This window comes from Limanda limanda, chromosome 21 (assembly GCF_963576545.1).
Source record: "Limanda limanda chromosome 21, fLimLim1.1, whole genome shotgun sequence".
In the NCBI taxonomy this organism is placed as follows: Eukaryota; Metazoa; Chordata; class Actinopteri; order Pleuronectiformes; family Pleuronectidae; genus Limanda; species Limanda limanda.
This window is the reverse complement of record NC_083656.1, coordinates 5,575,964-5,601,165: the sequence shown is the minus strand read 5'-3', so window position 1 is coordinate 5,601,165 and position 25,202 is coordinate 5,575,964. Positions and strand designations below refer to the sequence as shown.

The following is a 25,202-nucleotide window of genomic DNA, read 5'->3' as shown; positions in this document are numbered from 1 at the left end:
TCACCATATGTGTGTCCATCTTTTATCTATGCTACTTATCCAGTGTATCACAAGGCTAATATATAGAAACTACCATAAAGATAGATAGATAGCAGTTCCCTACAATGTGATTAGCTTGGTTCCTACTGAGTAAAGAAACTTTATTATTCATTATACGTTTTTATTTTGTAGCACAACTATTCATTCATGACTTCAATATGAACATTAGGTAAACAGGTCTCGAGTCTTGAGGATACAGATCAAAGTATGAAGGAGAACTACACTTGAACTTTTTTTCTACATTTTAAAGTACTTTTTCATCACAGCAAAATACAAATATTCATGCAAAAATAAAACACGCACACGTTAAAGGAAATGAAAAACAACATATAAGAACAAAATAACAGGAAACACATAAACACATTTCCCAATGGAACAAAAAAACCTGAACTTCTACCTCAGTCTGAATTGGCAGGAAGGAGACGAGAGGAGTTAGGTTTTCCTGCAGCTTCCGCACCTGAAACGATCCAGTTTCCCAATGTTATGCAGGTAGAGAAGAGGCATGACAACAGATCCCAGACTGGAAGTAATGGTGGCCGGAATAGAGACAACACACACTAAGATTTTCCATTTGCTGATGAGAGTAAGGCCAAATATGTACATGAGCACTGGTGGAAGGTACGAGACGAGAGTCAAGACCAGGCTGTTGATCAGGGTCTGAAGAGCTCTTTGCTTCTGCGGGTGGATGTTTTTCTTGCCTTGTTCGGACTTGATCAAAGTGTGAAGGATGAAATAATCACACACACCAATCATTACAATGGCTACTATAAATGGTGCAGGGATTAACATGGTTATGTATAAATGGGGATGAGTCATTGATACAAGACCATAGGCAACCGTCAAAGTCCAGACGATGGCGGCCATCACTACCCGGGGCGTCATACTCTTCCTGGTACGATAGGTGATTGGATGAACCACAGCCAGGTAGCAGTCCAGACACACGCACACCATCAGCAAGGGTCTCCCACACATGTTCAAGCCATAAACACCGTTCCAGACATAATCATACCATATATGCTGCCAAAATAAGTGATTTATCATTGCAGGTGGGATAAAGGCCAAGAAGAAAGCATCCATGATGGTTAGGTTAAGGATGAAAAAATCATGTGGTTTGAGGGGACTTCCTCTCCTGCGAGTCTGAAACATCTCCCAGAGGATCACAACGCATGCAGGAAAACCAACAACTGAGCACAGCAATGTGCAAAAGACCCATATGTTCTTGCTCGACTCATACCCTGAACATTCGAAAAAATCATAGTGGGTTGAGCCAGAGATGTTGGAGCCAAAATGTGTCCGAAGCATCACGACTGGGCAGAGCAGGAGATTTCAAGACCTGAGGAAAACAGGTGTCGTGTTTTAGAGCATGACAAATACATTTGTGACAAAGAAGATTCTACAACAAACAGGAACCCATCAAAATACTGATCCACGTTGGTGAACACTCTACCTTTCGATGAGGTTGTTTTGCTGCAGATTCCTCTGATTTGTTGCCTTGATGGAAGTGGGAGACGTTTTTGAAAGCTGCTGCACACGGTTAGTGTTGAGACATCAGTCAATGTGTCAGTGGCTGTTTTGCAAAAGCATTTATGGAAACGAGCAGACCCACAGGTTACAGGGGATTCACAGGGGTAATGATGGGTTTAATGGTTGTTATCCAAAACCAGTGTTTTCTGTGTTGACTCTGCACCATCAGCTGATCTCCTCTGAGGTGAAGGCAGATCAGCGGCATCAGTGAAGCACAAAGAAAAGGTTTTTAAATACTTAATTAAACAAAACAGTGAGTCCCAGTTCACAGCAGGTCAGATGGTGGATGATGCTGCCCACTCTGAGTCTGTGACTTCTGTCGGTTGACTTTTGGATTGATGATGGCGTTGCTGTTTTTAATCTGTGTCTCAAGTAGTCACATTATCTTCTGCACATTAACTTTGTTTTATACAATATTTAGGTTGAGTCTTTTAAAATAATCCCCGCCTCCCCCTGCACTGTACATTATTATTTGTCATTTTTCCATGTATTTGTTTGATCTGTTCTAAATAAATCTAATCAAAAACTTTAAAATATTTTACGTTTTAAGTAAAAACCAATGAGGTTCCTCCCCTGGGCAGAATGGATAATATTTGTTTTTTAAGACATTTAATTCAAAGCCAAAACTGTCTTTTGATTTATCATCCTGGACCATGAATGTCAGCACAAAATATCATTACATGTAAACAACATGGTTTAAGTGAGGAGGAAATATGAGTTTTCGTGATGATCATGGAAAAGATAGGAAAAAATATGTAAAGCTAATAATAATAACGTAAAGAAAACACTCCGAGCCTTTAAATAACCATCGACCTCAGCTTCTCGGAGCTGATGTAAATGTTGATGTAAATTTGAAAACTGTTGTTGTTGCAGTTGGAAAAAAAACAAAAACCAAAGCAGTTGGGGTTTTGTCGTTTGAAAATAACTCCATTAATGTGTGAATCGATTCTGTCAAGACAATATGATTCAAATTTGTCGTTAACTGTCTCCTGGCTGAATGTTGTAGTTTTATGAGATAGAAAAATGTGAAAAACTCAGACCTGAGTTTATGAAAATTACTGTAAACAACAATCCTGCCACCTAGTGATGCAGATGCAAACTACATATGCTGCATCTCTATGCGGTGCCGTTTGTAAAGCAGCTCACGCTGAAAATAACAGCAACATTTTGTCACATTTAGCTTCAAACCATGTTTAAAAAACTGGTGTGAATTTTTGAACATTTACAAACATATTTGTCAACATTTGTCAACAACAGATATTATAAATATTTAAATCCAAATGTTAAATGTTACACTTAAATGTTAAATGTTAAATCTAAATGCTAAATCTAAATCTAAATGTTAAATTTAAAAAAAAAACATTTTTGATGTAAATTTTAAAACTGTTGTTGTTGCAGTTGGAAAAAAAAACAAAAACCAAAGCAGTTGGGGTTTTGTCTTTCCAGTTTGTTTTCCGTCCAGAAGTCGAGGGGCTGTTGCAGGAGCAGAGCAGAGACATTATCTTTATTATTATAAATTATTATAAGTTTGATTTCTGCAGCCGCTGACATTGACCACAAGGGGAAGTATTTCTTATGCCACACGTGTGAACTCGTCTCAACGTTGTGCCAGTAAACACACGTTTGTCGTCATCAAAGCTGAAAAGTACAATTGAGCAGGAACTAGAGAGAAGAAGCTTTGATGTCTGCAACAGAATCTCTGGATGTTTTTGAAGTTAATCTCATTCACCGATATACGTTTGACCAAAGCCACTAAACAACACAGTCACACACACACAATACTGTGTGAAATTCAATTAGCTTGCAGTCAGTGAATTGCTCCTGTGGGACAATACTGTGTTTTTGTGTTTCCTCTTATCTTGTCTGGATGTCTTTCTGTCCTGCTGGATGAAAAACAACCTGGTGCAAAACGGCTACCGAGCAGAATCAGGCCAGTAGCATGTGGTGTTTAGTAACATGATTTTCTTCTTGTACAAACAAGATAAATCGATTCAAATCAAACCTCTTCCCCTCGGCTCCGTCTAGCGGATGACCACCAGGCTCTAATCTGGGACATCCAGCAGCTGCCGGGGGCCATCGAGGACCCTATGCTGGCCTATACGGCCGAGGGAGAGATCAATAATGTACAGTGGGCAAAACCATTCTCAGTCATGTTCACAGGACAAAGGACAAAGCCACAGGATTGTGTTGGTGCCAAGTTGATGCAGATACTGTGTGTAAAGCTTTTTACAATAGCTGCTTCCAGACACGTACACGTAAATATCTGACTAAACTGACTCAAGCATTGGTGTTGTCCTATACGAGCCCCTCTGGTAGATTTCAGGAAGATAAATTTGGAAAATATCCGGACTTCATTGCTTGTGTGAAAGCAGCTGACCCCACTACTTGACCTTGTTACACAACGATGCCAAATCGCACTGCATCAGAAAACTGGAACGAGCACCGAGACAAAAGTGTTGCAAGGTTCAATTCCCTTCAGTCTCTCAGCAGGTCGTCTAATCAACCAACAGACAGTTACATGTTGTTTGGCCTCAATATTCATTCATGTTCATTTTTTTTGTGATTTATATAAATGTGTTTTATTCCACTGAAAACCAGTACATATCAGTTTAATGGTATTAAATGACCATAATCTGCCATTTCTGCAACAGTAACTTTATTAACCTAACTTAATTATAAACAGAAACAAACAACCCCCCCTTCCCATCACAGTTTAAACCATTATACACACTTTTTTTTTAATATTTAGACAATATGAACTCAGTGACTCATTAACACAATGATGAGACTTTATATCGTACAAATTTACATTTTAGAAATGATAGATTGAGAGAAGAGAGTTTTGTTACTGTGTGGAAACTGACATTGGATCACGAGCGCTGTCAATCAATGTCAACGCTGTTGTGACAGTGGAATCAGAATCTGGTGGGAAACACGAGTGGAGCCCGGTCGATGAATCTGTTAGTTGATAAAAACCTTTCACTGACGTGTCGGAACCAATGCATCTTGGTTTATTCTCCACATTCAATGGATCCTCATCAAAATGGTTTTATGTGAAAATCAGCCCATGTTTTGTGGGCAGGTTTTTTTAAATGAGTATTTGGACAATGTTGGAAATTTAAAAAACCAAGTATGATGTATTAGCTATAAATCTAGAGAGAACCAGATGAGCTTTTTCAAGGTGGAAACTTTTCCTTTATTCCTAAATAACAATATTGATGATGGATTTGTGGACTCAGTGTAAATCAGGCTCTAATCTGGGATAGAGGCTCGGACCTGATCAGCAACAGGAAGTAAAATACAGAGTATTGAACCACAACAGAAGTGGTTTCACAAAACGGAACCTTGATGATCTGACTCATGCACAAACTGTACATCAGCAGATGTCTTGTGGGAAGTGTGATAACTGTAGTACTCATCGCTGACTGAGTGTAATCCTGGGTGAGTCAGAAATCCTTGCAGGCCTCCACTATCTGACGTCGAGACACTACTTCCTGTCCTGTATCGATAGCAGACTATTGGACTCTTCCTCACATCTGTAAGTAGCTGTGTTTTACTACTTTCTCTCGGTCACACTGTCTCTTTCACTGCAGGCGTTCAGATGACGGGCAGCACCGGGTCAGACAGATGCTTCTGGATCTCAGACAGTCCCGAGCTGATGTCCAGGTTCCCCGGCAGCGACGGGCAGCGGAGGCTCCCACACAGCGGGGGGTTCTCCACCAGGGAGGATTTGTCTGACGGCCGGGGGGGCTGCAGAGCTAACCCCGGACGGGTCTCAGTTTCGGGGGTGACGGTCATGAACATGGTGTCGTCCGAGGCCACGGTCACGGGGATACCGCTGGACAGAGACTCCTGGGACCTCTGGGTGAATGTGGAGAGGAGACATGAGAGTGTTTAACTTTTAGGTGAAAGGGATCTATTGGCAGAAACTGAATATAAAATAATCCTAGTGATGTTTTCATCTAAATTTTACGAATTGTTATTTTCTTTACCCTAGAATGGGCACTTTATATTTCAATACTTTATATTTACATCAAAAGCGTCAGAATCATCGCTACGGAGGCGGCCATGTTTTTTTTACAGTAGCCCAGACTGGACAAACTAGACTTCTTTTGAGTTTCTATGACAACTGATGGCTACCACAGGTTCTCTTTCTCTTTGGAAGGGGAGGGTGGGGTTAGGGGTATTTAGCTGCAATATGCAACTCCACCACTAGATGTCACTACATTTTACACACTAAACTTTTAAGTAAAAGTATAAATTACAAGGGGATTGATATTTATGAATGTGTGCAATTTGGCGCAGATACAAATAAAAATCTGCATGGAATGAATTTAAATGTGGTTTCACATGGAGACATTCGTTGTGGCATTAATCTTTACCTGTGTGTCCATCTGTATGGGAGAGTTGGGATACATGCTGGGCACTACTGGTGTCCCGGTCCCATACAGACTGGGTGAGTTGGAGGTGAGGGTACTGGATGATACAGTGCTGTAGGCTGGAGGTACGGGAGCCATCTGCCTCTGGAGAAGCTGGAGGATGACGCTGATGTCGGTTGTCATGCGAGTCTCCAGTCTGGAGAAGAACGTGTAAAAAATTATCTTCACACACAGAAGCTACAGAGAAAATACTCTTTTAATGACTCTTAAAGTTTATAAGGAAAATTCACCTGTTGAGCTGTGAATGTAAAACCTCCAGTCGAGACTCAAGCTCACAGGGCCGTTCTTCTGTGAACGGCGGTGGATGGTATGAGTTACGGACAGAAGACGATCGCCAGGTGCGGCCGGAAAACTGTTGTGACTGTCGCTCCGGCCAGTAGCGACACATCGCCGGCACATTCACAGATGAAGCTGAGGGAAATAAAACAAGTTTAATCCATATAATTAGATTGTAAGTGTCTTGTGTCTCTTTCCAGGACAATTGAGAACCTTGTCCACCCACCTTGGGGTCCTCTGTCCCCTGCTTCCTTCCCCACTGATGTGCCACTCGGGGGCCGCAGCTGCATCACAGAGGGGGAGTAGTCCCGCTCTGCATCTTCTGGAGGACAAAGCTCTACTTTGGCACCGTGAGCAAGAGTCGTCTCCAGGTCCTCGCTGGACTGGGAGCACGGGGATCCACAGCTGCAGCGGTCGTCCCAGTGGGCCTGGGAGGGGGAGTGACGATGACGGAAGGACTGAAGGGGGTAGGAATCCTCATGATCGATTCCATCTGTTCAAAGAAAAGAATTTCGAGAACTGCAGTTACAGTATTAGTCTACACAGATCAGGAGTACAACCTATGCAGTAATTTATCAGAGGATAGATTGAAACACACTGAACTCACTACATATCTCACCTGGTCTGATTCTGCAGTCCAGGGAGTGGAGCTTGTGTCTTGGCTTGTGGTGATATCCACAGTCGTCTCCAGAGTCATCAGTTGTTATTATTGGCGGGACTTGATCAGGCTGATGAACACAGGGGGAAAAAAGACATTGTCACGATTCTGTGAAATACAAAATAGCAAGATCTTAATCGTTCTCTTAACAAAACATACGTCTCTCAGGTCAAAGGTCAACTCCAGGTTCCTCCAGAACTTGTCTGCAAAGCCGGGGTAGATATCCAGCACCTCCAGCAGGTCTTCCCTCTGGATGCGGTGCAGGTCACAGTAGGTTATGGTTTGCACGTCGGAGTTGGACTTCCCCGGGTCGTCATACAGGTGGATGGGCTCACCAAAGATGTCATTCCTTTCTGCAAGAGCATGAACACGTTTTATTTGAGTAACTGCTGTCTTTAAAGTTTGATTTAGGAGATTTTCAGGGGCTACTTGGTAATAAGACGTTACCTAATACGGCTACCACCATATCATCCCTAAGGATCTTGATCGAACCACGCGAGATGAAGAAGACCGAGTCCAGGATGTCTCCGTAGTGGATCAGGATATCGCCTGGAGGAGCGTGGACTGTCTTGAACCTCTTGGCCAAGGCGCGCAGACAGGCCTGACTACCCCCACGGAAAGCCTTACAGTTCTGCAGCAGGGATCTGTTCAGGTGCAAACAGATGTCGGCCTGGAGCGACTCTGGAAACCCTTTCAACACCTCAATATGGGACAAAAACAATAGAATAATCAGCGATTAGAAGCAAAACCTGAACCCTGAACAACCACCTGCAAACTGTCTTCGTTTTAACGTACAGCGTTCATGTCGATGCCGTTTGTGTAGGCCCAGGCGTGCTGGAAGTATTCCTCCAGCCTCTGACGCAGGCACCCGGGGATTTGGTGGAATCGGATGAACTCTTTGACTCGCAGCATCTGGGTGTGGTAGCGGGTTGTACCCGTGTACAGCCGCTGGATGATGGCAGACACGTTCCCAAATATGCTGGCATACATTAGAGCTGAGGCAGAAGAGGACACACACAATCGAACCATAAGACCCAGGATATTTCAGTTGACTAATGTTTATGAGTGTCATTTTTACACATGTGCCTAACAGTGTTGTTCGACTCACATCCGATCACCATGACGCAGATGGAGAAGATCTTCTCCGAGTTGGTGTTTGGAGAAACGTTGCCGAACCCGACGCTCGTCAAGCTGCTCAGTGTGAAGTACAGAGCGGTGACGTATTTGTCTTTGACCGACGGACCGGAGCTGGAGTCGCTGTCGTTGTACGACTTGCCCAGCTGCTCAGCCAGGTTGTCCAGCCAGCCCGTCTCCGTGTACGGCCTCTCCACGAAGCCAATGGCGTACCAAATGCAGGCCAACCAGTGGGCGATGAGGACAAAGGTGCACATGAGTAGGAAGAGGACGGCAGCTCCATATTCCGAGTATCGGTCCAGCTTTCTTGCCACACGGACCAATCGTAGCAGCCGAGCGGTTTTCAGCAGGCTTGTTAAGGTGGCCATCTTTGGTGTCCGACAACAACAGGGAAGAAGATGTTAAGCAAGGAAATGACCATTCGATTTAGAGTAGCTTTTAAAAACCATAACCTCCGCCAGGGGGGTTATGTGTTTACCCCTGACCATTTGTAAGCAAGATTACAAAAGAACTTCGAGATGGACTTTCACAGAGCTTGGTGGAAGGATGCTGTTTGGGTCAGGGAAGAAACCATTAACATTTGGTACCAATCCCGTTCAGGGGGCGGATCCGGCCCTGACTCGAAACTGCACCAAAATGTAATGAGTTGTTCCCTGACGCAAACTGCATCCTTCAACCAAGTCTTGTGAAAATCGGTTCAGTTGTCTTTGTTTAATCTTGGTCACAACCAAACGGACAGAGTTCAAAACAGAACCGTCTTGTCAGAGCTGTTTCTGAAACTAGACAGCAAGTTATATCTAAGGATCACTGCCAAAATAATAATAACGAGAGAACAATTAAAGTTCTTACCTCATCAGAGCCAGATCTGAATATGAGAAGGTCAAAGGGGATCGCTGCAAACAGATCGATAGGGAACCAGCCTTTAAGATAGTGCTTGGCGATCCGGCTCGGCTGTGTCACCACCTCGTCGTTCTTGTCAACGTACGTCGTGCGAAGGTTGATGACTATATCCACAATAAACAGCACGTCCACCAAGAGGTCCACCACATTCAGAGGGTTACACGTGTAGCCACAGATCCTTTGACGTAAATCCCCGTGCACGTCCAAGAGGAAGGTGGCCGAGTAAGGAGTGAAGACGGCCGTGTAGAGGACCAGCAGGAGAATGATCCAGTCCCAAAACGCCTTGAAGGGGCTGTAGTGAAGCAGGATCAGCCATGTTGTATCTGGCACCTGGAGTTTGTATTCAGGAAGCACATCCGACTCCAGAGAAAGTACCTGCACATAAAGAATGCAGCAGAATGCAATGATTCTCACGCATATTACAGGATTTCAGTCTTTCAGGGGGAAATTGTAGGTGAAACTATTCGTTGCAATTTCAGAAAACAAGATATTCTGAAGTAAAAAACACTACACCAGATACATTCTCCAAAGGTTTCTCATCCTACCCAACAGACCTTTGTAGAAGACACACTGTTTTGATGGAGCTGGTGGAGGCTGCGCGCTCTACGACCTTGTAAGTCCAACAAATCCTTGTCATTAGTGAATCTCGGACTTGGGTAAAGTTTACATCCACTTAGTATTTATAGTATTAAATTTCGAGATCGCAAACGATAAAAACCAGAGCAAAGGTAAATGAGCAGAGTGCTGTAATCACCCCGGCCTGAGCTTACTGATGCTGGTGGCCTGGAGCTGTAATGATAAACTGAGCGTCACAGACACACGACACATGAGTTCATCTGCTGCCAAAGTCCTCATGTTCTCTCTCGCCCAATTTCAAAGTGACGCTTGCTGCCCTGATGAATCTCGCTGATATAACACGAAGCTTCATAAACAGGTTCCCGTGAAAGACCATCAGATAAACAGACACGCAGACAGGGATCAACACGTGACCTTGTGCACCACGGTCGCGGGGTCATTACAAAGACTTCCTTTGTGTTTGTTTCATATCAGCGTCCTGCGAGTGCAGTGATGCAGAATGCTGAGCCCCAGGGCTGCAGCAGCAACAGCAGCAGGTCCACATTGAACTGTGGTGTAAATCTGCTTTTCACACCCAGGAGAAAAACATTCAGCCACTAAACAACCTACTGATTTTTCCACCAGCAGGTTAATTACAGCAGTTTTCCATGATGCCAACTTCCTAGAAGGCTCTTAAAATCAAAAATTAGTAGGTGTGATGTCTTAAAATGAACCTGACAATCCTCTAAAGCATCACAGGCCGTTAATGTCACAGACTCTCACTTGAAATGTGGTCAAGAATGAGCGTGTTAACTGTTGAGTGAGCCCTGTGCGAGGTTCCTGGCCCCTGTACCTGCGTGACCTTCTCTGTGACGTGCTGAGAGCAGTCCTTCACCTTGGAGGGGCTGAGCAGCTCCGCCCGGGGGGTTGGAGGCGAGCGGCACTCGGGGCCCCTGCTGCCGGCTCCCCCACTCTTCATGAGGTCTGACTCAGACATGGAGCTCTGCTGGAATACAGGTTATCCCATTATTTATTTATACTTATGAAAACAACCTCTTTAGTACTTCGATTCTTCATTTTAAAGGGACATTTGCTCACTATAACTCGTTGAGGTTTAGTTGAGGAAAACTTTATATAAATTAAAAACATGGCTGTCTGCTGCATGTCTTCCCAACTCTCCCCAATTCAGACTTACATTGTCAATCAATAAATCTATAAATATAATCTGTGCTCCCTCCTAAAAATTGAAACAAAATTGCCTTATAATTTTTCGTTCTGAATTTTCCCTGGATGCCAAATAGGGAACTATACGCTGGGACGTTAAATAATCACTGCAACCTACGACCAATTCCTCTCTACTCTGATTTCCCAGAATGTCCATCTAGCTCTGCTCCCCTTCCCTCTCTGTCCTTAAACACAGGAAAGTCTCTCAAGGTGTAACTGCACAGAGCAGGCAGCAGCAGAAAGATGAGCTCTCACAAGTCTGTCAACTCTCAGGTTGTTAACTCCAGTCATAAACACAACTCACCTGATTTGACACCAGAATATCAGATCCTCCTCGACCTTGACCAGCGCGCAGCCATCCCTCAAACTTCCATCCTCCGGAACACTATAGTTTGGACGAGTATGTTTAAAAAAAAACCTTCACTCTCCTCTTTCTTGCTTCATATTTACCCAAAACAAATGCACGTCTGTTTTCTCTGTTGGACGCAGACGTCGATGCTGAACCCTCCGCTCTGGCACGGGGCTGAGGACTGGCCTGCAGCTCGCATGCGGCGGCGCGACATTCGCCAACACTGGGAAACAATCGATAACATACTATAGCTGAGAGGAACTGACAGAAAAATCGATGACGGGCATTGATAAACAGAGCAAATGGGCTGAGGGCTGGTGTACAGGACTTCCCCATTAACATCAAATTACCATTTCAACATTCTCCTGGGCAGTCGGCTTCGGCCCTGGACATTTAAAATATAGTTCAGTCTGTGACGTAGATGTCAGCGCGGAGAAAAATCCTAAAATCAGCTGAATGTATAGTATCCGCTCAATATGTTGCATGCATACTGTTAATGTGGGATCTTATTGACCCAACTGTTGACTCTACAGTAATATGAGGGGGTAATGACCTGTAATGACATTGGCTCCAAATGTCCTTCAGCTCTGACCTTCAATCGTCTGTATACTTTTCCCCATCGACTTAACATAAATACAGTTTTGCATGACTTTTCAATGAGGAAAAAGTAATTTTAGTCTTTAAACCTTTTAAATCGGTAATCAAACTTTTTTCTTGAAAGACAAAAACCAAACCACAACACAAATTATGAATAAATCTATGTTTATTTTCTCTTTAATTTTTTCCATATAGATGATTTCAAAATGGGCAAAAACATATAATGACGCAACAAGCTTCAGTATCAGAACCAACAGATGTACAAGGTTTTCAAAACCTTTCTTTGTGTAAATTTATATTCCACATTATTCCGTGTCCAGCCCGGGGTCCAGGGGTCGTTCTCAGCTGTCAGCCTGGATATTGTCCCACACTCTAACTACGTCTGGACAGTCAGTCAGAGCCTCTACTAGTGATGAGGCAGCCTCCAGCTGGTCCTGGTCCAGAGACAACATGTTGTTGGGAATAAACTCCATCCCAGAAGACGTGATCTGCATTCCCAGCTTCTCCAGCGAGGCTCGCACCTTGCTCAGGTCCGTCGTGTCACAGATGAACTGGAGGGAGAAAAAATCAAAGAATGAGTCAAACTGTAGCAGGAAGCAGCTTCAGTCTGTAAAGAAGAAGCAACAATAAACACTGAAAAACTCCCAATAGTCATTCTGTCTCTATCTGGAGCTCTCTGAGTTTTAACTGAACACCACTGGTCCGAGGACATTCAGGCACATACGTTCATTTAAAATGTCAATTCAACAACCACAGCTTCTGCTATTTGCATCTTTGTCTCCTCGTGTTGCTGCACGTAGGAGACGTCTCTTCTTCTCTGACCTTCAGGAGAGGCAGCTCCTCCTCATCCTCCGTCTCTTGGACGTCTTCGGCTCCGGCCTCGATGGCCAGCTCCAGAGCTCTTTCCGCCGAGATGGTGTCGCCCGCCGCCCCCACCACCCCCCTCTTGGTGAAGTTGTGGCGAACCCCGTCGGACAGCATCCCACTGTGGACAAGCAGAGAATTACACCTTTAGTAACATCACATCGACCTTTTTGAACATGTAATTTCCGTATGTTGCATATTTGCTTACTCTCTACTTTTTTTATATTTGTAGGGTTAAGTAAAATGCATGTGGTTGTGATTTATTTTACTAAAACCAGTCATGTATTTTTAAATATAGCAGTAAATTTAATTAATCTGGAATGAAATGAATAAACTGTAGTTACTAGCTATTACACTTTGGAAGGAAACACAGAATTGTACAGTGCTCACCAATAATTATGGATTGTTAGATAAAATGCATGAATTTATTCAATGCTCTATCATAGCTTTTTTCTTTCTACACCCACTGCAAACTACTTCCAATACAAGTACATATGATACAATATATACCCTGAATTTGCATTTATGACCTGTGTAAAACAATACTGGTGTAAAACCTGCCACTTCCCCTTGATAATCCTTCATCCAAACAGAATTGTCTTTGCGGTGAAGGCACATGACATAGTGAAATTTCAGTATTGTATCAGTATAATTTCTTATTTCTGACCCGTTCTTGTTGAGCAGGCGTTTAACTTCCTGGTGGCTGCGGGTGTTGTTGTCGGTGAGAACCTCGATGAGCAGCAGACATCCACCAGGCCCCCGAGCTTCAAACATCTGCTGGGACACTGGTTTGGCTTTCTCCTGCAGAACCAGGAGCGAGGACACGAATCAGGCTTGTGCAGCATATGGATATCTATTTTGTCTTTTTAGAGGAGCGGTGTTTATCTTTCCAGAGACTGAGAGAATGGAGCACTGGAGCCATTTGTGTGACAGAAATTTACTTTGAAAATGAATGAACTCTCCCAAGGTGGTTATGTTTTCACCCCTGTTAGTTGGTTGGTTTGTTTTTGAGCAAGATACAGGACAGATTTTGATGAAGTGCGTTTTTATATCTTTAAATCTGTATTTATGTTTGTCTTTAATACTCAATCAGCTCACTTACCTAACATAATTGTATTGTCAATATCTCCATGAGCACATACTTCTTCAAGTGACAGCTTTGTAGTAGTTACGGTGGCGAGACTTTAGTCTCACTGCAGTGAACTTAATCTTGACTAATTTTAACCTTTTCATATTCTTATGCTCTTGTGATTGATGGTTTTGTCTGTCTATCTAGCTATCCATCTATCCATCTATCCATCTATATATCTATGTATCTATCTAGCTATCTATCTATCTATCTAACTATATATCTATCCATCTAGCTATCTATCTATCTATCTATCTATCTATCTATCTATCTATCTATCTATCTATCTATCTATCTATCTATCTATCTATCTATATGTCTATCTATCCATCTATCTATCGATCTTTGACACTTGGTGGAGATCTGGATCAGGGGATGGATCCACTAAGATTGTGAGATGGGATGTTTTAAAGCTTTCTAAGAGAATAATTCATAGACCTTGACGGCAAAAACCCCAGAAATGTTTAGGGAACTGATATTTATGATTGTGTGAAATGTGTTGCAGCTTGATTACATTTTAAGAGACTGTTGGACCATCAATTCCACCTTGCCGGTGCTGTCCACCTACCGCACTCTTGATGGCTGTGTCGATGGAGGCTTTGGGCATGTTCTTGGTCCGGCACTGCTCCAGTAAGTGAGCTAAGTTTAAATTCATGTCCGGGTTTGTCCCACCTTCTGTGGGTGAAACCACAACAAGTGACAGGTTAGCTGCGGGTCCAGGGCAGGACTGTGGATCTGTGCCAGTCCCTCAGTGCAGCCTCACCTTTCACTGCGATCTTAATCATCATGCCGAGCTTCATGAACATCCGGCCCCTCGCCTCATCCTTGGGACCCTTGATGTGCTTCACCTTGGACCACTTGTTGTGTCCGGCACACAGCGGGGGGCAGAGCTGCAGCGGCCGCACGGAGCAGCTGGACCACGGGGGAGAGAACACACGAAGAGCCGGGGACAGGAGGGTCTCCACCGGGGCCGAGCACCGGCAGGAGGCCGCCGCTAGGGACCGGAGGAGAGGGGTCCGGAGAGCCCGCAGCACCGCCGCCCCCACCATGCCCTTTACACACACACACACACACACACACAAACACACACACACACACACACACACAGACACACACACAGACACACACACACAATACAGACACACACACGCCTGTTAATTCAAAAAGCGCTGTGTAAATGAATGGAAGCAGCGGAAGTGAACTTACAGAGTTTAGTGGGAAACACGCTGCAGCTTCTGTCCTTGTTGTGAACCCGGCACTTCCTGGTTCCGGTGACCTCACAGATTGGACTTTCAAAATAAAAGTTCAACTTCGCTCTGTTATAATCGTGTTATGACATCATCATCATCATTATCATCATCATCATCATCATCATCATCATCATCATCATCATCATCATCATCATCATCATCATCATCATCTACAAGGTAACAAAGTATGTACAGCTTTCTTTCTATCATAAAAATTAGTATAGTTTAAATTAGTGTGTTATTACGATTATTACTGTGTTTGCCTTGTTTACTTTTACTTTTCGTCTCAGATAATTATTATTTTAAATATTATTAACTAGCAATATCCTATATCTTGCCTTTAAGTATTTAAGTATATAAGTATTAAGCAAATAGTACTAATTGAAATAAAGACCAAGCTCTAGTAACAACTAAAGATTTAAGCTGGCAGACATTTTCAGACTCTTACTTTCATGTAATATATTTCCGAGCACTTTTCTGGCTCCTCTTCAAGTTAATATTTTCTCTTGTGCTGGTTTTTATTTTCTGTTTATAGTTGAGTCATTCGGATGAACAGATTCTCATGCCTCCCTCCTCATTCAGTGTATTCAACAAGTGAACAAATCCTGAACCATGGGAACTTTAAATCCGTCTGAGGACCCCTGGGTGTTTCTGGTTGAGATTGGGGATTAACTGCAAATAACAGCACACATGTTTGACAGCTGCTCTTTAAAAATAAACAGCAACACAAGTCATCATATTGTTTCCACTAGTGGGAACTAGTGAAAAAATGTTGCTGACTTAGTGGATTGGACTTAAAGTACATTATTCATTTTATGTTGTTCAGAAGTGTTACGCATAGTAATGAGTTAAAATATGTTGTTTATTATCCAGAATAATCATCCATCCACTCATCCAACCATCCCCACGTATTGTATTCTCAATTAATGGTTAAAGAGATCATTACCTTCAGGAAGTTCAGGATTATATATCAAGTCTGCGTCTATGTGTGATGATGGTACATTTGACACATTCTTTCAAAAGCCAGGGACATGCTGCATGTATACGGACCTATACTTGAGAACGCATTTGATTGTAGGATCAATAATATCTGAGACATACCGGTTTAGAGGAGATCAGACGGAGACAGATGACCACAGCAGAGGAGCACAAAGGGTTAAGAGAGGTGGAGGCTTCAGCCAATCATGACCAACCCATCTCCAACAGACAACAGTCCAAAGAAGTGCAGGAGGAGGAGAAGGAGGCGTCTGTCAAGGCGCTCCTCTTCCTCAGACCACTGTCAGTACCATGATGATTCAAACCTGATCAGTCCACTGAGCCTCAAGGAGAGGACTGAAGAAAATGAGACATCTTTGAAACTGGAGGTCACCAGAGCCTGAAACTTAAGAATGAGCTCTGATGAGGCACTGGGGCAGAAGAAGAGTCTTTAACTCTGGGAAACAAGTTCCTTCAACACAGCCTGAGGAGGAGAAAATGATCTGAGTGAGCGTGGAAAGTGAACTTCAGCTCTGTTGGAGAAAAGACATCATGTTGTGTGCACAGGGAATCGGTGCCCTCGCTCTTTTCCACTGTGTAATAACAGCGACTGCTCTGGTGAGTGTACTCGACTTATCCTCAATATTTAGGTGATTGAGTTTATGACCACTTCATTGATTTAATAGGTTAAATAGGTATTATTTACCCGTCGTAGATGTATTTGTTCTTTGTTTAAACTCACAATTTTTGTCACTCTATTGTTGAAACAGTTGTGTTTTTGCTTTGGTTTTACTTTAAGTCTCTCAAAATAAGCACAAATAATTGCAACATCTCAGAGTTTTAATGTTTTTTTCATTTGTGAAAACATTTCAGCGCAGATTTGTGTGATGTTTAATAATTGTTAAATATTTGTGGGATGTCATGAGGATAAATTAACAAAGCAGCAATGAAATAACCCTTCTCTTATTAAAAATTATGTATTTTATGTTCTGAATGAAAACTTTTCACACGTTAGCATCATATCACACACTTTATTATGACAGTGCGTCAGAAGTAACACCCACATGCTGCTGCACTTTGGGTCACATATAGAAAATTTCATGGATCTGTGACTTTCTTTGAGCGTCTTGTACTTTTTCGAAGGATTAGATGACTTTACTTTTTTACAGCTAATATGTCTATAATTCAAAATGCTCAAAGACTCAGAGAAACATGACGTTTTCTATATGTATCAGTGAGATATTTCTGTTTTTGTGGACCCCACTGTTTATAGTTTATTTCCAATTGTAAAACAAAGTCAAATAAGATGTTAAGCAGCCTTGACATCCAGAGTCAATGCATTATCAGAAACAAGGGAAGTATCGGTTCCAGGTGATCGAAAAACCAATGCATTCATTAGGGCTTTGCAGAAACAAAATAAACACACAAAGAGGAGAATGTATGAAGATTTGTTTTCATTCAGGACACGAGACAAAACACAAACACCTGATTGAACCCAAAATACATCCACAGCATCACAATGCAGCAGTGGTGACAACAAATCACCTGTCGTCCGGTTTACCTCACAAACCTTTTCTCTTCATCTTCCCCCGGGTCGATCCCGAGCGTCGACGTCCGGCAGACTTACAACCTCCTGCTCAGTCAGCCTGAAAATCACTTTACATGAAGCAGAGGCCTGAGAGGATAAATTCAATTACGACACAAAGGCGAGGGGGACTTCCCAATACTAATTGTTTTGATAACACTCCCTGTCCGTCAGCAGAAAAACTTGCAACAAAGAAAAGTAAATGACTTTTGAATTGACTTTCGGGTATTGAATTATGCTGCATGTCAAGGTTGAAACAGGAATATGTGATCTTTAAAACCCATAAGCTAGAAACACACACACACATATATGAAGTGTTATAATCCTTCACTATACAGCAAGTGGCCTGAGCTGCTCAATGTGTGTGTGTGGACTTTGGCTGAGAGTCTCTTTCCCAAACAAATCCCTGTAGGAGATGAAAGGATCTGAGACAATACAGAAAACACTTTACACCCACTCACAGATTATTTTACTGGCCCGTGCAAAGAATGTTAGTTATCACATGTCCATTGATTGTTCCACTTGGATTCTCGTCTGTTTAACCGGAGCTGTTTAGCAGGTGAGAACGACGGCGGTGAGAGGAAGTAATATTCTCAGAAACTTTATTGTGCCAATTTCACTATTTAAAAATACTCTCACACCAGAGATAAACAATCAGATCTTGATTATGGTAACGTTTTCAGTAAGTATTATTTCCATATCGAGTTTGGGGGGCACTGCAATTTATTTTATAAATTATCTAATCATAAAAAAATGTTTTGTATAATCTAATCTAAAACAAACTGTAAATAATCCCTTCCAATTGCAGAGGAAATATAAAATTGGCAGTTGCAAATTCATTAATATTGAATTACAACAAATCTCTGAGCATTTCTCCTCTTTCGGTCTGATCTCTCTCTCTCTCTCTCTCTCTCTCTCTCTCTCTCTCTCTCTCTCTCTCTCTCTCTCTCTCTCTCTCTCTCTCTCTCTCTCTCTCTCTCTCCCTCTCCCTCTCCCTCTCCGTCTCTCTCTCCTCTTCTTCTGGCGAAGTGTTCTCATGTGAGTCCTCTGGTTGACTCACTGCTAGTTTTGCTGCTCTGTTGTGAAATGTACCCCGGAGCACAAAGCCCCTTGTGTGGGCAACTTCTCACCGGCGTGGCCGAGGCCCCGAGGACAAGGCCCCCCCCCATGTGGCCGAAGGCAGAAGAAGGGTTTGACGGTGGATCATCACATACCGCACCCTCACACAACTATTTCACGACACCTGGAGGCAGCACATCGGATCCTCGGGAGCGTTTGTGGTTGATAGATCGGCCCCGGTTGGAAAAAGACTTCAGAGAGATTTTTATTCGGGAAATATGGGCAGCTTCAAAGATGAATAAAAGTGCTGAGTCTTGGACAAATAACCAATCACTTGGTCAAACTGCTGAAGAGGCATTATAGGAAAATGGCTGCTTGAGTAAATGAGACCTTTCTAAACGATCCTGTCACCAATGATTTTATTTGTGTCTGTCTAATTTGTTACTCCAGAGGTTTGTCTCTAGAGGTTTGGTTCAGCTCTTTCTCTCTTTGCAGATCGACTCAGATGATGTCATCACGCGAGACGAGCAGATCTACGTTCTGATTGGTGCTCACGCCAGGTGTGAAAGGAGCATCCAGGCACAGATGGCCCAGGTCAGAGGTAAATGTGCTGTTTGGATTATTGCATTCATCCGAAATCTTTCTGTTATATCAGATTTAAACCTTCACTCCAGATAAAATAAAAGTTAAATATTTAAGAGCTCTACCTATTTAGGAGGGAAGGATTTAATAACCGTACTCAGAGAGGTCAGGGAGTTTGTGTCCCAATACAGAACCGGCTGATTTATTTACATCCGATATAACACCCATCCAATATCCTGCTGCAGCCCAGTATCACTGAGATCACAGTAGAGCTGAATGCAGGTGCAGACAATAGCAGGACATTTTAAACTGAGTCGGTGGCGTGGAGGCTGATGACAGCGTTTCAACGGTTGATGTGAAAAGAAATTTAATAGGATGGAGCCCGACAGTCCGACAGAAGAGAGGCAGCGTAATGGTCCAGTGAGACAACAGCGTACTTTCAGATAAGCAGTACGGAAACCTAAATATAACTGTAATAAACAAGGATGAAGGATTGGGACAAATATAGCAATGTCACACCAATCAATCCTTCCTCCACTAGCAGATAATGGACACACAATAAATCCAACAACCGCAGATTAAACTTTAATCTAAATCTCTGTTCATTAGATATTGCAGTTTTTTTGGGTTTAAACAACAGCAATAAGGTTCTTCATCTCTGAACCTTCACAGAGAAACAAAGATTTAGCTGATTCCTTCTGCAGAGGCTGAGAGTACAAGGAAAAACCATTGAGTTGTAGAAGTCTAAATCTATCAATTTATTTGGTGGAGCTACAACCATACAGTGAAAGTCCATCTGCTTTGTTTTATTTGTGAAGAGGGCGACTGCATCCCAGAGTGGGACGGGATCATTTGCTGGCCACGGAGCATGGAGGGTCAGCTGGTCTCAGTGCTGTGTCCGGAGTACATCTACGACTTCAACCACGGAGGTAGGAGAGCTCCTCGGTCCCAATGAGGAACTGACATGTGAGGAGGACAATCGCTGAAGTTTACAATGTCCCTGTGTCCCAGGACGAGCCTACCGCCAGTGTGATGCCTCGGGAAACTGGGAGCAGGTGTCCAGCATCAACCGCACGTGGGCCAACTACACAGAGTGCACCTCATACCTGAGCTCCAACCACAGGAAGCAAGAAGAGGTGAGTGCATGTGTCCAGATGTGTATATGGACTGCATGTGATCTGGTTATTGGCTGAATGTGTGTTTGCAGACATTAGAATGTTGCACAATTCTTTTCCACACCTCTCTGTTCTCTGTGGAGGAGGAGAGACTGTGCTACAAATAATCTGCCGCCCACAGGTTGTTGTTCTGCCTGTATTAAAGAGTCCGAATCCTGTAAATGTGTTTCACATATTATACACAGCTGTCCAGACCCTTATTTCTGTGTCACATCTGTTTTCATCTGCACAGATGCACTCTCTCAGTGTTTTTCTGTCTTGTTTCAGAAGGTGTTTGAGAGACTCCACCTCATGTACACCGTCGGGTACTCGGTTTCTCTCGCATCGCTGATGGTGGCCGTCTCCATCCTCTGCTACTTCAAGTAAGAATCTTAAAATAGTAAGAATCCATCTTTAGCTGCCTCTGTTTTCAAAAAGAATCTACAGCTTTGTCCACAAAACCGAGCGTTTGTTCATATTGAATTCAATCCAATTAAGACAAATTATGGTTTGATTTGGTTTGTTTCATGACAAGACATCAATCGTTTCCTGAGCTAACTTCTCTGTCTCTCTCTCTCTCACACACACACACACACACACACACACACACACACACACACACACACCACACACACTTCCAGGCGCCTCCACTGCACACGCAATTACATCCACATTCACCTCTTCACCTCCTTCATATGTCGAGCAGTCAGCATCTTCGTGAAGGACGCGGTGCTCTACTCCATCTCCGATGACAGCCGGGCTGAGCCTGACCTCACTGCACAGAAGCCAAATATGGTAAAACATCTGCTTTTTTATATGCATGTCCATTTATTCATAGTTTTTCTGACAGTATATATTAGTTTATCAGCATATTATGGTCTGTTTAACTTTGTTTATCTTCTGTCCTGTGTCTACAGGCCGGTTGTAAAGTCGCTGTCACTCTCTTCCTGTATTTCCTGGCAACCAATCACTACTGGATCCTGGTGGAGGGGTTGTACCTACACAGCCTCATCTTCATGGCCTTCCTCTCCGACAAGAGCTACCTGTGGGCCCTCACCATCATCGGCTGGGGTGAGCAGGTCGCTCCGTCGTCACAAATGGAGCTAATGGTGAATCGTCACGCTGCAGATTTATCTCCCCCCCCCCCCCCCCCCCTCTGCACTCATTCCAGGTGTTCCAGCTGTGTTTGTGTCCATTTGGGTCAGTGCACGAGCTTCGCTGGCCGACACGCAGTGAGTCACGTGATGCATTCAGGTGCCTTGTGTTTACATCACTACTATCACAAACTCCTGCTTGAACTCTTTGTCCCTCTGCTTTCAGATGTTGGGACATCAGTGCCGGGAACCTAAAGTGGATCTACCAAGTTCCCATTCTGGCAGCCATTGTTGTAAGGAAAACAGCTGAATGATTAAATATTGTTAAAGCATATTTGAGATTTAGTTTGTCATCTCTGTCCCCGCAGGTGAATTTCCTCCTATTTGTCAACATAATCCGAGTTCTGGCCTCTAAACTGTGGGAAACCAACACTGGCAAACTGGATCCTCGACAGCAGTACCGGTAATTACCTTCGCCAGTGAGGTTCTGTCTTCACCGCTATCCATTTGTCTGTTGGTTGGTTTATATGTTTGTTTGTTTGTAAACAATCCCGTATATCCTAAGGATGCAGACCCTGAATTGAGACACTGACAATGACAAACATGATAATTTCTTCTCTTTATCGGCAGGAAGCTGCTCAAGTCCACATTAGTGCTCATGCCGTTGTTCGGCGTTCACTACATGGTGTTCATGGCTCTTCCCTACACTGACGTCACTGGGCTGCTGTGGCAGGTGCAGATGCATTATGAGATGTTCTTCAACTCCTCCCAGGTCAGAATATTCATCCTCTTAGGTACAGAATGCAGTTATCTATACTCCAAATACATCTTCTACACCGATGTGGAGGTTCTTCTTCTTTAACAACTTCTCCATTTCCTCTTACCAGGGCTTCTTTGTTGCATTTATCTACTGTTTCTGCAATGGGGAGGTAATGTACTAAAGCTATTATTTAGTTTGATTGAAAAACACTCAGATTTACTTACTGTAGTAAAGCTCGACCTTCTGTTTGTCTCCTTCCTCTTGTTCTCAGGTGCAGGCGGAGGTGAAGAAGGCCTGGCTGAGACGCAGCCTCGCTCAGGACCTCAAACAGAAAACCCGGATGACCAGCAGCGGCGGTGGAGGCAGCTGTTACTACGGCGGCATGATGTCACACACCACCACGCACAGTGTCAGCTTGTCTGCCGTCAACCCCAGAGTGCTTCCCTTCACAGGAGCTGCGTTGGGATCAGGTGGAGCTGCTGGTGGGGGGTCAGGGGTCAGGCTGCCACGCCACAACTTGCTGCAAACACAAACCACCCAGCTTGGATTTGTTCCTGGTGACACGGAGACCTCAGGTGTCTTTGCCACGCACGTCAGAACCAGCCAAGGGAACAATGACTCCAAAAGTCACGCGCTACCTTCGATCCAATCGTCTGGAGCTGAAGATCCAGAAAACTCTTTAACTCTGAAAGAGCTGGAGACCATCTTGTGATTGTGTTCATATGAATCAGATGAGCACAAAGAGACTTGGCTTCGTCTGAATTGAAAGTTCATCTGCAAAAAATCCTCCGCGTTGGTTGACCTTTGAGAAAACTTTAAGTGACTGCGTTTTTTCAACATTTCACTGATTTCCCTGAAAAGTATTCATGTTTCCTCATAAAAAATATTTAGGGAAGTGATATCTACGAGTGTGTGAAATTTGGTGCAGCTTGATTAAAAATAATGTGTGGGAATGTGATGCTGGATGAGTTAAAGGACAGACCTGACAGACCTGGATGTTTAGACAATGACATATTTTTATTTCTCTGCCTCGACTCTCCTGTGTTGGATTTTCCATGCGAGACTGGCTGACCCCAATTCAAACTGCACTTGTGTGTTTGTGTGTGTGTGTGTGTGTGTGAGTGTGTGACAATCTTCCCTTTTTTCCCAAATATTGACCTCTAGGTTCCCACTGCACATTTTTGGTAGGGGGAGCTTTCTGAATATCTATCAAGTAGCGGTGACCCCAACAACTGTCCCAGATTGATTATTTTGAACGTCTAGACAGACCGGGACCCTTTGCACCTTTTGTTGTTGTCCAATGTTGTCGACTCAGCTCCATGCATCAGTCTGTCAGGACCCTCAGGGCTGATGCACAAACCTTTTGCCCCTCGCCAGCAACACTCCCCCCACCGTGTAACCTCTGCCCCAAACGCCTTCACAACACCGTACAGAATTTCACACACTCCCCTCGGTTCCTTGGCTCGGAGCAGGAGGCACCGGAGCTGTTTGTGACGGACAAACGTGCTGCCGAGGAATTCACAGGATGAGCAGACAGGAAAGCGTTAGGTATCCACATTACTGTTCTGAGTTTTTATGGTATGTACAGTGTAAGATAGTTGTGATAATTTAATATTTAATCGGAGTTTCAATAAAGTTAATTGAATGACTGAGCAGAATGTACTTGATTTTCATTCGACTTCTCAACTCTGTGTGTTTAAAAAAAAGCTGTTTGTTGTTTCTTATTTTCTGATATCAGATATTTTAAATAATATAACATACACTTCCCCTCAATCTCCCTAAAAATCACTAATTCAAATTGCAAACCATGCAGGAAACCATTAGTGCAGCTGCAACTTATTTTGATCGACTGCAGACTAATAGATGATAATAGATGGAATAGATCACCAACACAGAGGAAAAGCAAAGAACAAGAAGTGCAAAGGGTTGGCAATGACATAGAGAAGAAAGATATATCAGCTACAGTCCGGCTGCTTAAATATAGATGATCTGAGTGCAGGTTTAGAGTAAAACACATAAAGCGGTGAAGTAAATCAATATTGACTGACACTGATTGTGTCTGACTGGGACTTTCTGACTTCTTTGAGTTACTCGTGTTTCTGTGTCATACATATATGCAATCTGAGACTTATAAACAGTGAAGAGCTGTGGGAATATGGTTATTGGTTATATTTCGCAAATTATTTTCTGTTTAAATATATAATATTTAACAATTCTTCATTAAAATCTCTATAAGCAACACAGCATATGTTTTATATGAAAAGATTGTGGCCTCTCTTGATCTTCAGCGAACATAGTCCCCTGTAAGGAATAAAAATGAGTGCACAGTTATTTTTATTTATTTTAGGGGGAATTAAACATTCACAAAGCAAACTACTGTGATGCTGACGAAGAGGTTGGTGGGATTCATGTGCTCGTTTTCACGTCCCAGACAATGGTCGTCAATTTCACAGAAGACCTGAATATGAAGCACTGAAGCACTGACAGATATGCATGAGTGACTCCTCCTGCACAAGGACAAAAAGACCACGACCCCCAACCCCCCCAACGTGTGGTGGCCGACCAGCTGTCACCTCATTAAGGAGGAAAAGATCAGGGCGTCTCCACGAGCTTTTTAATGACACTTCCAAACTGATTGAGTTCAACTTCGATTCACAAGAACAACAACGTCTTCAGGCGGCGAGAGGAAGAGAAAGAAGAGAGGGTGGAGGAGGCTGATGGGAAATTACAGAAGGAGCAAAAGATTTAATATGATGATGGTGCTGATGATATCATCCTTATTGTGATGAAAACCCATTAAAGCAGAAATGAAAGAAATTACAGATACAAAACCTTCTTTCATGGACAGATACATGTGAAATAAATGATTTTTTATACAATATATAATTAAACAGCACATTACTGTATCTCATATTTATATATAAAACTCAATAGATATAGATTAAAAAGGTTGATGTTGATATTGGTGTATTCGTGTGTTTCACATGCACAATAATTTAAGTCCTTATACATGAGTCACATATTAAAGTTGCATGTCAGTAAAGCTGCTGAGATG

General features: G+C 43.1%; 3 protein-coding genes across 3 annotated transcripts; 1 reads left to right on the top strand and 2 right to left on the bottom strand.

Annotated features, from left to right (window-relative positions):
• Positions 1-5,160: 5,160 nt before the first annotated feature.
• kcnh6b (potassium voltage-gated channel, subfamily H (eag-related), member 6b) lies at positions 5,161-11,312 on the bottom strand. The gene is made up of 13 exons (XM_061095389.1): positions 11,235-11,312; positions 10,379-10,528; positions 8,920-9,345; positions 8,045-8,438; positions 7,732-7,931; positions 7,384-7,636; positions 7,096-7,289; positions 6,898-7,006; positions 6,505-6,771; positions 6,233-6,413; positions 5,914-6,138; positions 5,666-5,672; positions 5,161-5,424 (listed from the first exon to the last, which is right to left on the bottom strand). Exons 1-13 carry the CDS (start codon positions 11,310-11,312, stop codon positions 5,161-5,163), a joined length of 2,748 nt encoding a protein of 915 aa, XP_060951372.1.
• A 531-nt stretch (positions 11,313-11,843) lies between these two features.
• LOC133027855 (translational activator of cytochrome c oxidase 1) lies at positions 11,844-14,954 on the bottom strand. The gene is made up of 6 exons (XM_061094996.1): positions 14,895-14,954; positions 14,452-14,740; positions 14,257-14,363; positions 13,227-13,360; positions 12,518-12,680; positions 11,844-12,246 (listed from the first exon to the last, which is right to left on the bottom strand). Exons 2-6 carry the CDS (start codon positions 14,735-14,737, stop codon positions 12,037-12,039), a joined length of 900 nt encoding a protein of 299 aa, XP_060950979.1. The 5' UTR covers positions 14,738-14,740; positions 14,895-14,954; the 3' UTR covers positions 11,844-12,036.
• A 1,505-nt stretch (positions 14,955-16,459) lies between these two features.
• pth3r (parathyroid hormone 3 receptor) lies at positions 16,460-22,859 on the top strand. The gene is made up of 13 exons (XM_061095240.1): positions 16,460-16,531; positions 19,053-19,158; positions 19,958-20,068; positions 20,151-20,275; positions 20,582-20,676; positions 20,935-21,088; positions 21,211-21,364; positions 21,465-21,525; positions 21,614-21,680; positions 21,756-21,850; positions 22,018-22,159; positions 22,275-22,316; positions 22,419-22,859. Exons 1-13 carry the CDS (start codon positions 16,466-16,468, stop codon positions 22,857-22,859), a joined length of 1,659 nt encoding a protein of 552 aa, XP_060951223.1. The 5' UTR covers positions 16,460-16,465.
• Positions 22,860-25,202: the final 2,343 nt, after the last annotated feature.

Bases quoted from the DNA above. Each gene is read 5' to 3' on its own strand.
- kcnh6b (XM_061095389.1), bottom strand. From the start codon at position 11,312: ATGTCGCGCCGCCGCATGCGAGCTGCAGGCCAGTCCTCAGCCCCGTGC. The intron at 9,346-10,378 runs GTACAGGGGCCA...CTTTATGTGCAG, and splicing joins TCACAGAGAAGGTCACGCAG to GTACTTTCTCTGGAGTCGGA. The intron at 7,290-7,383 runs GTAACGTCTTAT...ATGCTCTTGCAG, and splicing joins TATGGTGGTAGCCGTATTAG to AAAGGAATGACATCTTTGGT.
- LOC133027855 (XM_061094996.1), bottom strand. From the start codon at position 14,737: ATGGTGGGGGCGGCGGTGCTGCGGGCTCTCCGGACCCCTCTCCTCCGG. The intron at 14,364-14,451 runs GTGAGGCTGCAC...TTTCACCCACAG, and splicing joins GATTAAGATCGCAGTGAAAG to AAGGTGGGACAAACCCGGAC. The intron at 13,361-14,256 runs GTAGGTGGACAG...CTGGTTCTGCAG, and splicing joins ACACAGCCATCAAGAGTGCG to GAGAAAGCCAAACCAGTGTC.
- pth3r (XM_061095240.1), top strand. From the start codon at position 16,466: ATGTTGTGTGCACAGGGAATCGGTGCCCTCGCTCTTTTCCACTGTGTA. The intron at 21,089-21,210 runs GTAAAACATCTG...CTGTGTCTACAG, and splicing joins CTGCACAGAAGCCAAATATG to GCCGGTTGTAAAGTCGCTGT. The intron at 21,851-22,017 runs GTAATTACCTTC...CTTTATCGGCAG, and splicing joins GATCCTCGACAGCAGTACCG to GAAGCTGCTCAAGTCCACAT.